General features: G+C 44.6%; 1 protein-coding gene across 2 annotated transcripts in view; it reads right to left on the reverse strand.

The window, feature by feature from the left end:
- si:ch211-51h4.2 (uncharacterized) overlaps nt 1-14,005 on the reverse strand; it is a 158,302-nt gene that overhangs the window by 62,520 nt on the left and 81,777 nt on the right. For both annotated transcript variants that reach the window (XM_055646256.1, XM_055646255.1), the window contains exons 10-11: nt 6,432-6,490; nt 5,055-5,119 (exon numbers count right to left, since the gene is read on the reverse strand). In XM_055646256.1, the coding sequence (XP_055502231.1) occupies nt 5,055-5,119; nt 6,432-6,490 (124 nt within the window). The remainder of the gene's footprint in view (nt 1-5,054; nt 5,120-6,431; nt 6,491-14,005) is intronic.

Consider the following 14,005-nt stretch of genomic DNA (forward strand, 5'->3'; position numbering starts at 1 on the left):
GTCTGAAGAAGGATCTCGACCCAAAACGCCACCTATTCCTTTTCTCCAGAGATGCTGTCTAACCCGTTGAGTTACTCCAGCTTTTTGTGTCTATCTTCGGTTTAAACCAGCATCTGCGGTTCCTTCCTACACATTTCATCTGCAGATATTGAAACCTTGAATAAAACACAAAGTGCTGGAGGAACTCAACGAGTCAGGCAGCGTGTGTGGAGGGAATGGACAGGTGACGTTTCAGGTCGAGACCCTTCTTCAAACTGAGTTGCAAGGTCAGTTTTGTGGCAGTGGATGGAAATGTCAACCAGGGTCAGGTCTACAGTTTGGTATTGAGATCAAGTGAAGAAGAGTCTCGACCCAAAACGTCACCGATTCCTTAGCTCCGTAGATGCTGCCTCACCCGCTGAGTTTCTCAAACAAGGTGCAGTAAAATAAGCAGCAGAAATAGTCTAAAGACACAACAAACTGCAGATGCTGGAACCATGATCAAAAACACAAAGTGCTGGAGGATCTCAATGGGTCGGGCAGCATCTATGGGGAGTGAATGGAATGACAACATTTTGGGTTGGGGCCCTTCTTCAGACTAGCTGAAATAACCCCACTGTGGAAGGTGTCATGGTTAGTTTGGGAAAAACCGCAATGCAAGCAAATCAGATCAAATTGTTCATGTGAAATATATTCTTCTTATTCAATGTAACATCAAGGAACTGCAGACGCTGATTTAAACCAAAGATGGACACGAAGTGCTGAAGTAACTCAGTGGGTCAGGCAGCATCTCTGGAGAGAAAGGGTGACGTTTCGGGTCGGGACCCTTCTTCAGACAGATGCTGCCTGACCCGCTAAGTTACTCCAGCACTTTGTGTCTGTCTTTCGTCTTATTCGAGGCAGAAATTGTAACTCTGATTCCCCGAATCACTGGTGCAAAACAGCATCAGAAATGTAACTGAATGATCATGGAGGATGTTGTATCACCCATCCTTACTGAATGTGGTCTATCAGTCAGGACATCCAGAGGCTGACTCCCAGCTTGAGGAGTTCAGCGATGAGTTTGGATGGCATCAGTGTTGAAGGCAGAACGGCTAAAGTTGCTGAGACTGCTGATAAAATATTCTGAATTTTTTTGTATTGGAATTAATTTTAATTTGAATTTAATTTAGAACGATGCATAACATCACTTTTCTCCAGATACTAGAGACATGGTGTCAAACAGCATGGAAACAAGCCTTTCAGCCCAACTTGCCCATGCCCCATCCACACTACTCCCAACTTGCCCATGCCCCATCCACACTACTCCCACCTGCCCATGCCCCATCCACACTACTCCCACCTGCCCATGTTTGGCTCATATCCCTCGAAAACTTTCCTATCCATGTACCTGTCCAAATGTCTTTTAAATGTTGTTGCAGCATCAATTCACTCATTGAAGTTGAAGTCCTATACCTGTAATTATCTTCCAGAGATCTGTTCTGATTCTGTTGCGTGTTCAGTGTGTGTAACAACACAGGCCTAATGGAAGCCAATAGCCACTTCACAATGAGAAACCATTGAGAATAATTGAGAAAGATTGCATGGAAAAGCCTTTTTAGTCAAAGTAAATCATTAATCTAGATATATTTCAAGCAGACAACCCTTTCAGATAGGTCCATGCATACCACGAATAACGGTGGTGCAGCGGTAGAGCTACTGCCTTACAGCGCCGGAGACCTGGGTTCGATCCCGACTACAGGTGCTTGTTTGTACCGAGTTTGTGCGTGCTCCCCGATAACCCGCATGGGTTTTCTCCGAGATCTTCAGTTTCCTCACACGCTCCAAAGACGTACGGGTTTGTAAGTTAATTGGCTTGGTATAAATGTATCAAAGTATAATTGTCCCTGGTGTGTGTAGGGTGGCGGACTCAGTGGGGTTAAGGGCCCGTTTCCATGCTGAATCTCCAAACTAAATTCAACTAAACTAAAGGCCATTACCAAAAACAGTGTCAGAGGTCATTTGGAATCTATATTTCAACATCTGGAAACACTTGCAGAGATCTTCGACCCCAACAAAGCACATACATCTGGTGGTGGCCTATTTGCTGGTCAGTACTGATGCGATGAAAAGGGTCTTCTATAGAGGCCACTGAACGTTATGGTGCCAAATCTGACATTCGGCAAGAACAACCTTCTGGGCACATCTCAGCACAAACAAGAACTTTAATTACCTTTAAAGGTGGAGAACCAACACTGAATCAAGAACAGTACCTTCAACATTTTTGTAAAATGTAAAATAGCTGAGGAACAGCACCTCATATTTTGCTTGGGCTGCTTACACCCCAGCGGTATGAATATTGACTTCTCTAATTTCAAGTAACCCTTGCTTTCCCTCTCTCTCCATCCCTCCCCCGTCCCAGTTCTCCAACCAGTCTGACTGTCCCTCTGATTGCATTGTGTCTCTGTTTGCATCTTCTCCCGGCTAACAGTGGTCTATTCTACATTTGCCTTGATCTGCAGCTCTTTTGATCTCTTACTCAACCTTATCTATGCAAACTCCCACTCCCCTGACGCTCAGTCTGAAAAACCCGGAACGCCAGAACATCAGACTTTCAGAAAACATTTGATAAGGTCCCACATAGGAGATTAGTGGGCAAAATTAGGGCACATGGTATTGGGGGTAGAGTGCTGACATGGATAGAGAAGTGGTTGGCAGACAGGAAACAGAGAGTAGGTATTAACGGGTCTTTTTCAGAATGGCAGGCAGTGACTAGTGGGGTACCGCAAGGTTCGGTGCTGGGAACGCAGCTATTTACAATATACATTAATGATTTGGATGAAGGGATTCAAAGTAACATTAGCAAATTTGCAGATGACACAAAGCTGGGTGGCAGTGTGAACTGTGAGGAGGATGCTATGAGAATGCAGGGTGACTTGGACAGGTTGGGGGAGTGGGCAGATGCATGGCAGATGAAGTTTAATGCGGATAAATGCGAGGTTATCCACTTTGGTAGCAAAAACAGGAAGGCAGATTACTATCTAAATGGCGTCAAGTTGGGAAAAGGGGAAGTATAACGGGATCTGGGGGTCCTTGTTCATCAGTCTATGAAAGTAAGCATGCAGGTACAGCAGGCAGTGAAGAAAGCGAATGGCATGTTGGCCTTTATAACAAAAGGAATCGAATATAGGAACAAAGAGGTCCTTCTGCAGTTGTACAGAGCCCTAGTGAGACCACACCTGGAGTATTGTGTGCAGTTTTGGTCCCCTAATTTGAGGAAGGACATTCTTGTATTGAGGAAGTGCAGCGTAGGTTTACAAGGTTAATTCCCGGGATGGCGGGACTGTCATATGCTGAGAGAATGGAACAGCTGGGCTTGTACACTCTGGAGTTTAGAAGGATGAGAGGATATCTCATTGAAACATATAAGATTGTTAAGGGTTTGGACACGCTAGAGGCAGGAAACATGTTCCCGATGTTGGAGGAGTCCAGAACCAGGGGCCACAGTTTAAGAATAAGGAGTAAGCCATTTAGAACGGAGACGAGGAAACACTTTTTCTCACAGAGAATGGCGAGTCTGTGGAATTCTCTGCCTCAGAGGGTGGTGGAGGCAGGTTCTCTGGATGCTTTCAAGATAGAGCTAGATAGGGCTCTTAAAAATAGCGGAGTCAGGGGATATGGGGAGAAGGCAGGAACGGGGTACTGATTGGGGATGATCAGCCATGATCACATTGAATGGCAGTGTTGGCTTGAAGGGCCGAATGGCCTACTCCTACTCCAATTGTCTATTGTCATCCATTCCTTTTCTCCAGAGATGCTGCCTGTCCCGCTGAGTTACTCCACATTTTATGTCTCTCTTAGGTGTAAGCCAACATCTGCAGTCGCTTCCTGCACATGAGAATTTGATTGTGTTTGTCTAAAAAAGGGAATCTATTAAAATAAAATCAATGCCTGATAACTCACAGAAAACACGTCATTTTCAGAGCCAGTGTAAGTCACAAATCAGATGATGGAAACTGTGTGTGTCTAGAATGGACAAGAGAGTGGGCAAGGTGGGCCAATCCAGTATCTTAAGACAACCGGGAGCTAAAAGGATCTACGTCAGGCTAATTGCTTGATACACCAAACAAAAACATTTATTAAATACATAGAACACAAAACAGTACAGCACAGGAACAGGCCCTTCAGCCCATCGTGCCTGTGCCGAGAACGATACAAGATAAACTAATCTCCTCCGCATGCATGTGATCCAACTCTTTCCTCTCCATCTGTCTAAACGCCTCTTACACACCTTTCTTCAAGGCCTTCTAAAGCCTCTCATATCTGCCTCCACCACCACCCTTGCGCAGCACGTTCCAGGCACCCACCGCGTAAAAACCCTACTCTGCCCGTCTCCTATAATCGTTGCCCCTTTCACCTTAAAGTTATGCCCTCTAGTCTTTAACATTTCCATTCTGGACAGAAGGTTCTGACTGTCTACCCTATCTATGCCTCTCATCATTTTATATACTTCTCTCAGGTCTCCTCTCAACCTCCGGCATTCCCGAGAAAACAATACAAGGTTTGTCCAAACTCTTCTTAAGGGTGAAATCCGGCCAGGATCCAGGGAAAACCTCTCCAAGGCCTCCACATCCCTCCTGCAATGGACTTAAGGGCCTGTCCCACTTGCCGATTTTATTCGGCGACTGTCGGCATCATTGACTGACGCATCAGGTCACGGAAAAATTTGCGGCGTGACAACGTATTGACGCGCGGTGTTTTTTCAAGTGTCGCAACGGTTTTTTTTGTTGCCGCTGGATTTTGAAATGTTCAAAGTCTTTTGGCGACCCTGATGTGACGCCGGCAATCTCCGGAAAAAATCGCCGAGTGGGACAGGCCCTTTACCGATGAAAGCCAATCTACCAAGCGCATCCTTTCCCACATTTGCAGTTAAGTCATCGCACCTCCTTTATCTTTTTATAATAACCATCGACACCGTATCAAGTTCAATATTTATAACTGGTGTCATTATCTGGCATTTCAGGGGTTAATGAAGCAGGCCGTCGCTCCAGAAACAAGCTGACTTTCAATGGAACCTGCATGCATGTGTTACCTACCAGAAAATATTCAGCACAGCACAAGTAGCGAGGCCTCCGATGACCGCCCTCCGAAACCACAGGACCTTCCGCAAGCAAGAACATGAAATAGTTCAACCATAAGACGAGCGCACAACACTAACTGAATAAGCAAAATCGGTCTTAAAATAATTGATCAATTATTATCTTATCTACGTGCACATCATCCATATCTCTCCACTCCCTGCATATCTATATACATATATTTCTACACACACACATGCATCCAAACACACACATATATATATGTACACACACATATATATATACAAACATACAAACATACATACATATATGTATATATATATATATATACACATGTATATATATATATACACATATACACATATATATATATATATATATATATACACACTATATATATATATACTGTATATATGAATAAATGCCACTTTCAGATAAAATGTGCCATGAAATCATTAATTTAATGATTTAAATTATTAAATGCTACGATTGTAGCTGCCTCCAGCACCATCCCAGGCATCCACCACCCTCTGTGTAAGAATTTCACCCCGCACATCTTCGATTCACATCCCCATGACAATAAGATTGACCGGATTAAATAGCTGCACAGGATGCAATTTCAATATGAATAAAGAAAAAATATTATGTATCGAGTCTATTTATTTCATTCATCCAGCAAGGAGGGTAATGTGGTTTGTCCAGAATGTTAATATTGTTTACGATGAGACTTGTCATTTCATATTCACAAATGATTTTGTTGTAGATTTTTACGTTCTATGTTTCGGATGTCACCCACACTATTCTGGAGAAGGTGAATCTCTATTATGTTAAGAGGAAACCAAAGGGGTTCGTTCAAGATGTCCAAATTTGTCCAAATGACGGGAAAATAGAGTAAAAAAAAAGTTTATTAAACCAAAGATAGACACAAAATGCCGGAGTAACTCAGCGGGACAGGCAGCATCTCTGGAGAAAAGGAATGGGTGATGTTTCGGGTCGAGACCCTTCTTCAGACAGAGAGTCAGGGGTGAGGGAGCCTAGAGATCTGGAAGGGTAGAGTGTGAAAATGACAGATCAAAGCAAGTCATGATAAAGAGATGCAGAATGGTTCACAGTGTACGAAAGAACTGCAGATCACTGGTTTAAATGGAAGGTAGACACAAAATGCTGGAGCAACTCAGCGGGAGAGGCGGCATCTCTGATTCCTTCCTTCTCTCCAGAGATGCTGCCTGTCCCGCTGAGTTACACCAGCATTTTGTATCTACCTTAAAATGGTTCACAGTTAGCTGAGGGGAAGGTGACAAGAAAGCATATGTTCGATAACAAATAATTGAAAAGAATGGCAATATTCTGTCCTGAGAATGTTTATGCACCTACCTGAGATCTGTTTGGTGAAATATCTGAAAATAGCATTGGCATCACATTTACAACGCCCCCTAGAACAAAGCAGGAAAAGCTATTAGTTTAATTCATATTTGATAGAGTAATACAATTATGAGCCAAAACTAAAGATATCCATCAAAGATCAACAATAAAGGGCTTGTCCCACCAGCATGCGACTGCATGCGGCAACCGTGACCAAACCGGAAACGGGGGCCGCGCGGAGGTCGAGTGATCCTGTACGAGTTGACGTGAAGTTCGAGTGAAGTCGCAGGAAGTTCACGCTAGGCGTACGCCGTCAAGACGCTGCGTACGGTGTCGAGACGGTGTGTACGCCCGTGCTGAATTTTTGAACAGTGTCAGTTTTTCGGAGCCCCGCGCGATGTCGGGACCAGCTCCGCACAACTCCATACGGCTCCGGCGATTGAAGTGGGACCGGCCCCGCGAGGCCGTATGGCTCAAGCGACCACGTTAGGTCACGCTTGCTGGTGGGACAGGTCATTTAGCATTGCTGTAATACAGTGGGAGATTATCTTATTCTTATTAAATGTAGATATCTCCATCTTTTCTATGAGTTGCTAGGGACAGCCTCAAAATGGTTGCCGACCATTGTAACTCCACTTCCCATTCCCATTCTGACCCTTCTGTCCTGGACCTCGTCCATTGCCGGGGAAGGCCACACACAAACTGGAGGAACAGCACATTATATTCTGCTTAGGTAGCTTACAAGCCAACGGTATGAGCATTGAATTCTCCAAGTTCAGGTAACTGACTAACATAGAAACTCCCCCCCCCCACCTTTCTCTTCGATGCGGCCCCACCTGGAAATCACACATTTCTCCGTTTCCTTTCCCCCTTAACGAGTGCCTTACACCTATATCCCATCCGCATTCCACGCCTCTTCTCTCCATATCTTACAATCTTTTGCTTTTTCCTCTCTGGCCTTTGTCCAACCATCTGCCAGTGAACCCACCCCCCCACCCCCCTCACCTACATCCATCTATCACTCTCTGGGATTTGTTCCCCCCTCTCCCCCACCTCTCCTCCAGCTTTCTCCCCCCGCTACAATCTGCCTGAAGAAGGGTAGACCTGAAACGCCGCTGATGCATGTCCTCCAGAGATACTGTAGTGACTCCAAGGATTTAGTCCTCGAGTCTCTAATTGAAGACAGGGGATCAGAAGATAATCGATACGCACCCACAAGCTCTCAACGAGACATTCAATGCCGTCAAAAGATAAATCTTCCAAACACAGTCTCTTGATTAATAGTTTCTTTGTTGTAGCAGTAAATACAGTAAGATGTTCATCCAAACTTCTTCTTGTATAAGTACATTTTAATCTTGCTCGTGCATGGTCGAAAGCTGTGACCTCTCTCCTGTGCTTCTTCAAACTAAACTAACTACTGGGGAGTCTGCGCGTGAATCCCAGCCGCAAGCACGCTTCAGACTACGTATAAATCCCAACCACATAATTACAGGCAGATAAAATATAAAGGTAACTGGTTATAGCTGTAAAGGTTATAACTGGTTATAGCTATAACATACTGAGTTCAGGTAAATGGCTACTACAGATATTGCCCGGCCTGCTTTGTGTCTTTTTCTGTACACTAGCAACATTAGTTCCTTGAGTCCAGCCGTAAAAAGAGCACTGAGCTGCCCACTGTTCCATTAAGATTGCTATTCTGCCATTGACCTTCAGGAGAAGGGTGCCAACTTCAGAGGTACAGGCACCAGCCCGCCCACACACATGGTAGGAGGCAGGTTTCGTCCATGGACAGAGACAGGGCATGGCTGAGACAATACTGCCTGAATGTACTGGCTACACTGGCCTAATCCACTGACTGTTTTTGCTATTTTAATGATATAATTAGCAAATCAAATTGCTTGTGTGAAACTTTCTTTAGGCCTAATTAATGCCAACAAAACGACCCAGCAAAATTAATGAAACACAGATGTTTGAATAGGTAATTAACATTAAAAGATTTCAACATATTTAATTTCAAATCAAAACATGTTCACGCTTAATCATATGTTTTGTGCATAATATCCCTTGCTTTTGAAATGGGCAAATTTCAGTTCTCCATGGAAGTGTTTTTCTCAAATCCCCAGCCTAAGCTAAACGGAGCAAGTTTCTTAGGTCTTCGTCTGACGAATGACGTGCACAGCCTAAAGTTGTAGGAAGTTCCTTAGGTTGTGAAAGCTAATTTGAAAACGCAACTTTTCAATAGACAATAGGTGCAGGAGTAGGCCTTTCGGCCCTTCGAGTCAGCACCCCCATTCAATGTGATCATGGCTGATCATCCCCAATCAGCACCCGTTCCTGCCTTCTCCCCATATCCCCTGACTCCGCTATCTTTAAGAGCCCTATCTAGCTCTCTCTTGAAAGTATCCAGAGAACCGGCCTCCATCCCCCTCTGAGGCAGAGAAGTTCACACTCACTGTGAGAAAAACTGTTTTCTCGTCTCCGTTCTAAATGGCTTACGCCTGTATGGTCGTGAGTAGTCGCCCAAAAAGTCGTACCTTTTTCTGGTCGCCGCTGGATTTTCAACATTTTGAAAATTTTCGACGACCTGCTGCGACTATGACGGGTGCCGGCAGTTGGCGAAAAAAATTGCGTAAGTGGGACAGGCCCTTTAGTTTGAATAGTCAAAAAAGTCAAAATAACATGGTGATGTAATCATAATTAGATATTTATTCAAAATTCACCTAATTTATTCAATTGAATTCAAAAACTCAAATTAAAACGCATAGTCACTCGGCTACCTTTTAAGCCCCCAACAATAACATTGTTATGTCCTCTGGTGCCATTTCATAAAGGGCCTGTCCCAATTGGCCGTCATTTGCGCCTCATTTACGCATCATATGTAAAATAGGTCGACGCGTCGTGATGTGCGACGTTGTGCGCAAATCACGCATCAGCATAGCCGTCTGGTGCACGTGACACCATTAGAATACCCTGCGGCACACGGCAGGACGTTGATGCAAGGACGTAAGGACGTTAACGCATGGTAACATAACCATGCATCACCACGCGATACATGTGAGACGTCGGGACGCCAACGTACGACACCAATGTGTCAGCGTGCGTACGCGATATACGTCACGCAGGTGACGCACAAGGATTTCATTCTTGTACTAAATCCTGGAGATCCGTGCGATACCGTGCGCCACCGCATACGATTCCGTGCCTCACGACGCGTCGACCTAATTTACATATAACGCGAAAAAGAGGCGCAAATGACGGCCTAGTGGGACTGGCTGTTAACTTACCAAGCCAATTAAAAACTGGTTTGGTGTATTTGGCCAAAGTTCAAAGTGTTGCAAGCACAACAATTTCAAGTTCGTGGATGTCTCGTAGCGGCTCATACGAGTAACGGTAGGTACTCGCGAAATCCGGTAAACTCGTGACGTTTTTTCATCACGGGTAAAAAAATACTCGTGATGAAAAAAATTGTTACTTTTTACTCGTACGAGCCGCTACGAGACATCCACAAACTCCAAGGGACCTGCTATGGACATTCTCCGAATCAGAATCAGGAGAAAAGTTGGGAGAACTCTTGAATTGTACGCACTAGAATTTAGAAGATTGAGGGGGGATCTTACAGAAACTTACAAAATTCTTAAGGTGTTGGACAGGCTAGATGCAGGAAGATTGTTCCTGATGTTGGGGAAGTCCAGAACAAGGGGTCACAGTTTAAGGGTAAGGGGAAATCTTTTAGGACCAAGATGAGAAAAACATTTTTCACACAGAGAGTGGTGAATCTCTGGAATTCTCTGCCACAGATGGTAGTTGAGGCCAGTTCATTGGCTATATTTAAGAGGGAGTTAGATGTGGCCCTTGTGGCTAAAGGGATCATGGGGTATGGAGAGAAGGCAGGTACAGGATACTGAGTTGGATGATCAGCCATGATCACATTGAATGGCGGTGCAGGCTCGAAGGGCCGAATGGCCTACTCCTGCACCTATTTTCTATGTTTCTAATTACCTCGTACAGTGGGACAGGCCCTTAACTCCAGCACTCTGTGAAACGTCACCTACCATGGGGGTAGACAAAATTGCTGGAGAAACTCAGCAGGCGAGGCAGCGTCTGTGGAGTGAAGAAATAGGCAACGTTTCGGGTCGAGGCCTTTCTTCAGACATGTGTCGATTTTTTCAGCATCTACAGTTCTTTCTTAAATCTTTACATGGGGGAGTCAGTCTACCCCACGACAGGAGGGGGAGGAGATGTAAAGTTTGACAGCCACAGGGAAGAAGGATCTCCTGTGGCGTTCTGTGCTCCATCTTGGTGGAACCAGTCTGTTGCTGAAGGTGCTCCCTCAGCTGGGACAGATATGCAACTAAAATTAAATTATCTACTGTACTTCCAGCATTTCATTAAACCAACCACATTTGCCTCTGTGACTAAGTTTATTTTATTTCATCCTGTAACAAATGGGAAATAAATTATTTAAAATGAAGCATTTGAATAAGAGCAGTGGTGTTTCCAGAGTCTCTCCAGCAGTGCAGAAAATTAGCAAATTATCAGGCCTTCTGGAGAATTTGAGCAAAATTGCCTCAACTGTCAGAAGAATTCATTGCATATAATCAAATTCACCATTCATTAAAAAAAGTAGGAAAATCTCCAAATGAAAAAGTGATTCAAGGATGTATCAAAAACTAGGTTCAGAAAAACAAAATTTTAGAAATGCAATAGGAACAAAGTGAACCAGAGTGAACCAATAGGGCAATACAGAAACAGGACACAAAGTATTATTGGAATAACTCCGTCTCTGGAGAACTTGGATAGGTGACGTTTCAGGATGGGATCCTTCTTCAGATGGGTCCAGACCTGAAACATCACCTACTCACGTTCTCCCGACCTGCTGAGTTACTCCAGCAGTTTGTGTCTTTTTTTTGTAAACCAACACCTGCAGCTCCTTGTTTCTCCAGGGCGATACAGTCGGCATGATGTCTACTGTCGATGGAGTTCAACTAGTCCAGCCCAGGAACAAAAATAAATCAACCATTACTGTGCTGTTTGCAAGATCTTGCTTTGCACAAAATAGTTGCAATGCATTCCTGTGTAAGGCAGTGAAGACAGCGAATGGCATGTTGGCCTTCATAACAAGAGGAGCAAAGAGGTCCTTCTGCAGTTGTACAGTGAATAAGACCACACCTGGAGTATTGTGTGCAGTTTTGGTCCCCTAATTTGTGGAAAGACATTCTTGCTATTGAGGGAGTGCAGCGTAGCTTCATGAGGTTCATTCCCGGGATGGCAGGACTGTCAAATGCTGAGAGAATGGAGTAGCTGGGCTCGTATACTCTGGAGTTTAGGATGAGAGGATATCTTATTGAAACATATAAGATTATTAAGGGATTGGACACGCTAGAGGCAGGAAATGTTCCCAATGGGGGAGTCCATAACCGGGGGCCACTGCTTAAGAATAAGGGGTGAACCATTTAGAACGGAGATGAGGAAGCACTTTTTCACATAGAGAGTTGTGAGTCGGTGGAATTCTCTGCCTCAGAGGGTGGTGGAGGCCAGTTCTCTGGATACTTTCAAGAGAGAGCTAGATAGTGCTCTTACAGATAGCGGAGTCAGGGGATATGGGGAGAAGGCAGGAATGGGGTACTGATTGGGGATGATCAGCCAGGATCACATTGAATGGCAGTGCTGGCTTAAAGGGCCGAATGGCCTACTCCTGCACCTGTTGTCTATTGACTAAACTGGCACTGTATATAAAACAATAATTCTATAGAAATCTCTCAGCGCTGGTTCTAAGGTGGTCTAGTATAAAGGCAAGTCTTTCGTTCATGTAAATGATGTGATTATAATCTTTCTTCACGCCACGGGTCAACGAGTTAAGTTTCCTGGTGCAATGCGAAGCATTTTGTTAATTTGTCGAGATTACTTTCCATGTAATATCTTGTGTCTGCCCCAGAGGTTAATGTTATTTGTATTCTTGATAATATTTAATGGCACCTGATGATATGATTGTGAAAATCATATCCTTGTAAAAGCTGGACTGGCCCCGAGTGCTTTTTACAGATAAAACCTGTCCATTCATCATTATCCTCTGCTTCCTGTTGCCACGGCAATTTTCAATTCAGCAGGACAATTTTACATTCATCTGCACATCTTTATCCAATTTGGTCGCCAAGGTGCCGCAACTTATGAAATCCAATCTCATAGTCTTCAGGGTTTAATTTGTTCACAATGCTATTTTCAGCCCACTGTTTAGAGTGCTCTCCAGCTTCATTTCAACATATTGATTTATCTGTGTATTTTAAAAGCTGTTAAATGTGAACAGATTTACACCCAACAGATTTTAAACTATGCACAGAGGAAATTTGAACTCATCATGGATGGGGGGGGGGGGGGGGGGGGGGGGGGGGGGGAGTGAAACAGCAGCATTATAACTTGGCCGCTGGTAAGAATATAGAGTCTTAGAGCATGGAAACAGGCCCTTCGGCCCAACTTGCCCATGCACACAAAGATGCCCCATTTACACCACGTCCCACCTGCCTTCATAGATTTATACAGCATGGAGTTATACAACTCCTACCATCCATCCATCCAGCCAACTGAGACAAAAGCACACTGGATAGCCACCAAGTGGTCACAGGAGTGGAAGGCAACCTCATCTCCATTACACAGCTACATCTCTTCACCAGATAAAAGCTGTCCAGGGTCTGACCTCCCCAGAGGAGCGTGGGTGAAGCTCAACAGACTTGGTACTGGAGTTGGGCGTTTCAATGCCAGTGTGTGGAGATGGGGGCTCCCTCCGCCAGAGCCCAGCCTGTGAATGCGGAGCAGAACAACAGACAGCCAACCATGTCATCTCTGGGTGCCCGCTCTACCACCCTCCAAAATGGAGCTCAGGGCCTGGCAGACATTGACGCCAACAGAGACAACAACCTGGCTGCTCAACACCCGGCTTGAGATCTAAATATTCCTTTAGCTTATTTCATTCGCAAGAAGAAGCATGGAAACAGGCCCTTTGGCCCAACTTGCTCACACTGACCAACATGTCTCATCTACACTAGTCCTACCTGCCCATCATGTTTGGCCCATATCCCTCTAAACCTTTCCCAACCACATTCTTATCCAAATGTCTCTTAAATCTTGTTATAGTACCTGCCTCAACTACCTCCTCTGGCAGCTCATTCCATATGCCCATCACCCTCTTTGTGGGAAACATTGTCCCTCAGGTTCCTATTAAAACTCTCCCCTTTCACCTCAAACCTCTGTCCTGTGGTTCTTGATTTCCCCACTCTGGGTAAAGGACAGCGAATTCCCTCAATCTATTCCCCTCGTGGTCTTGGACACTTCTGCAAGATCTCTCCTCAACTTCCTGTACTCCAAGGAATAAAGTCCTCGCCTGCCCCAACCTCTCCCTTTGGCTCCAGCTGATGGCAACATCTTGGTAAATCTTCTCTCCGCCCTTTCCAAATGCTTGTGTGCATCAAGCAGCCAGAGGGCAGGGGAATACATTTATTCTCAAGTAAAAAAGGAAGGGAATATCTGGGTAACGGAAGATTCACTGTAAAATGGCCTCATTGTTTTTTGTTCTCACCAAGGACAAGGTGGAG

This window comes from Leucoraja erinacea, chromosome 14, assembly GCF_028641065.1.
Source record: "Leucoraja erinacea ecotype New England chromosome 14, Leri_hhj_1, whole genome shotgun sequence".
NCBI classification, from domain to species: Eukaryota; Metazoa; Chordata; class Chondrichthyes; order Rajiformes; family Rajidae; genus Leucoraja; species Leucoraja erinaceus.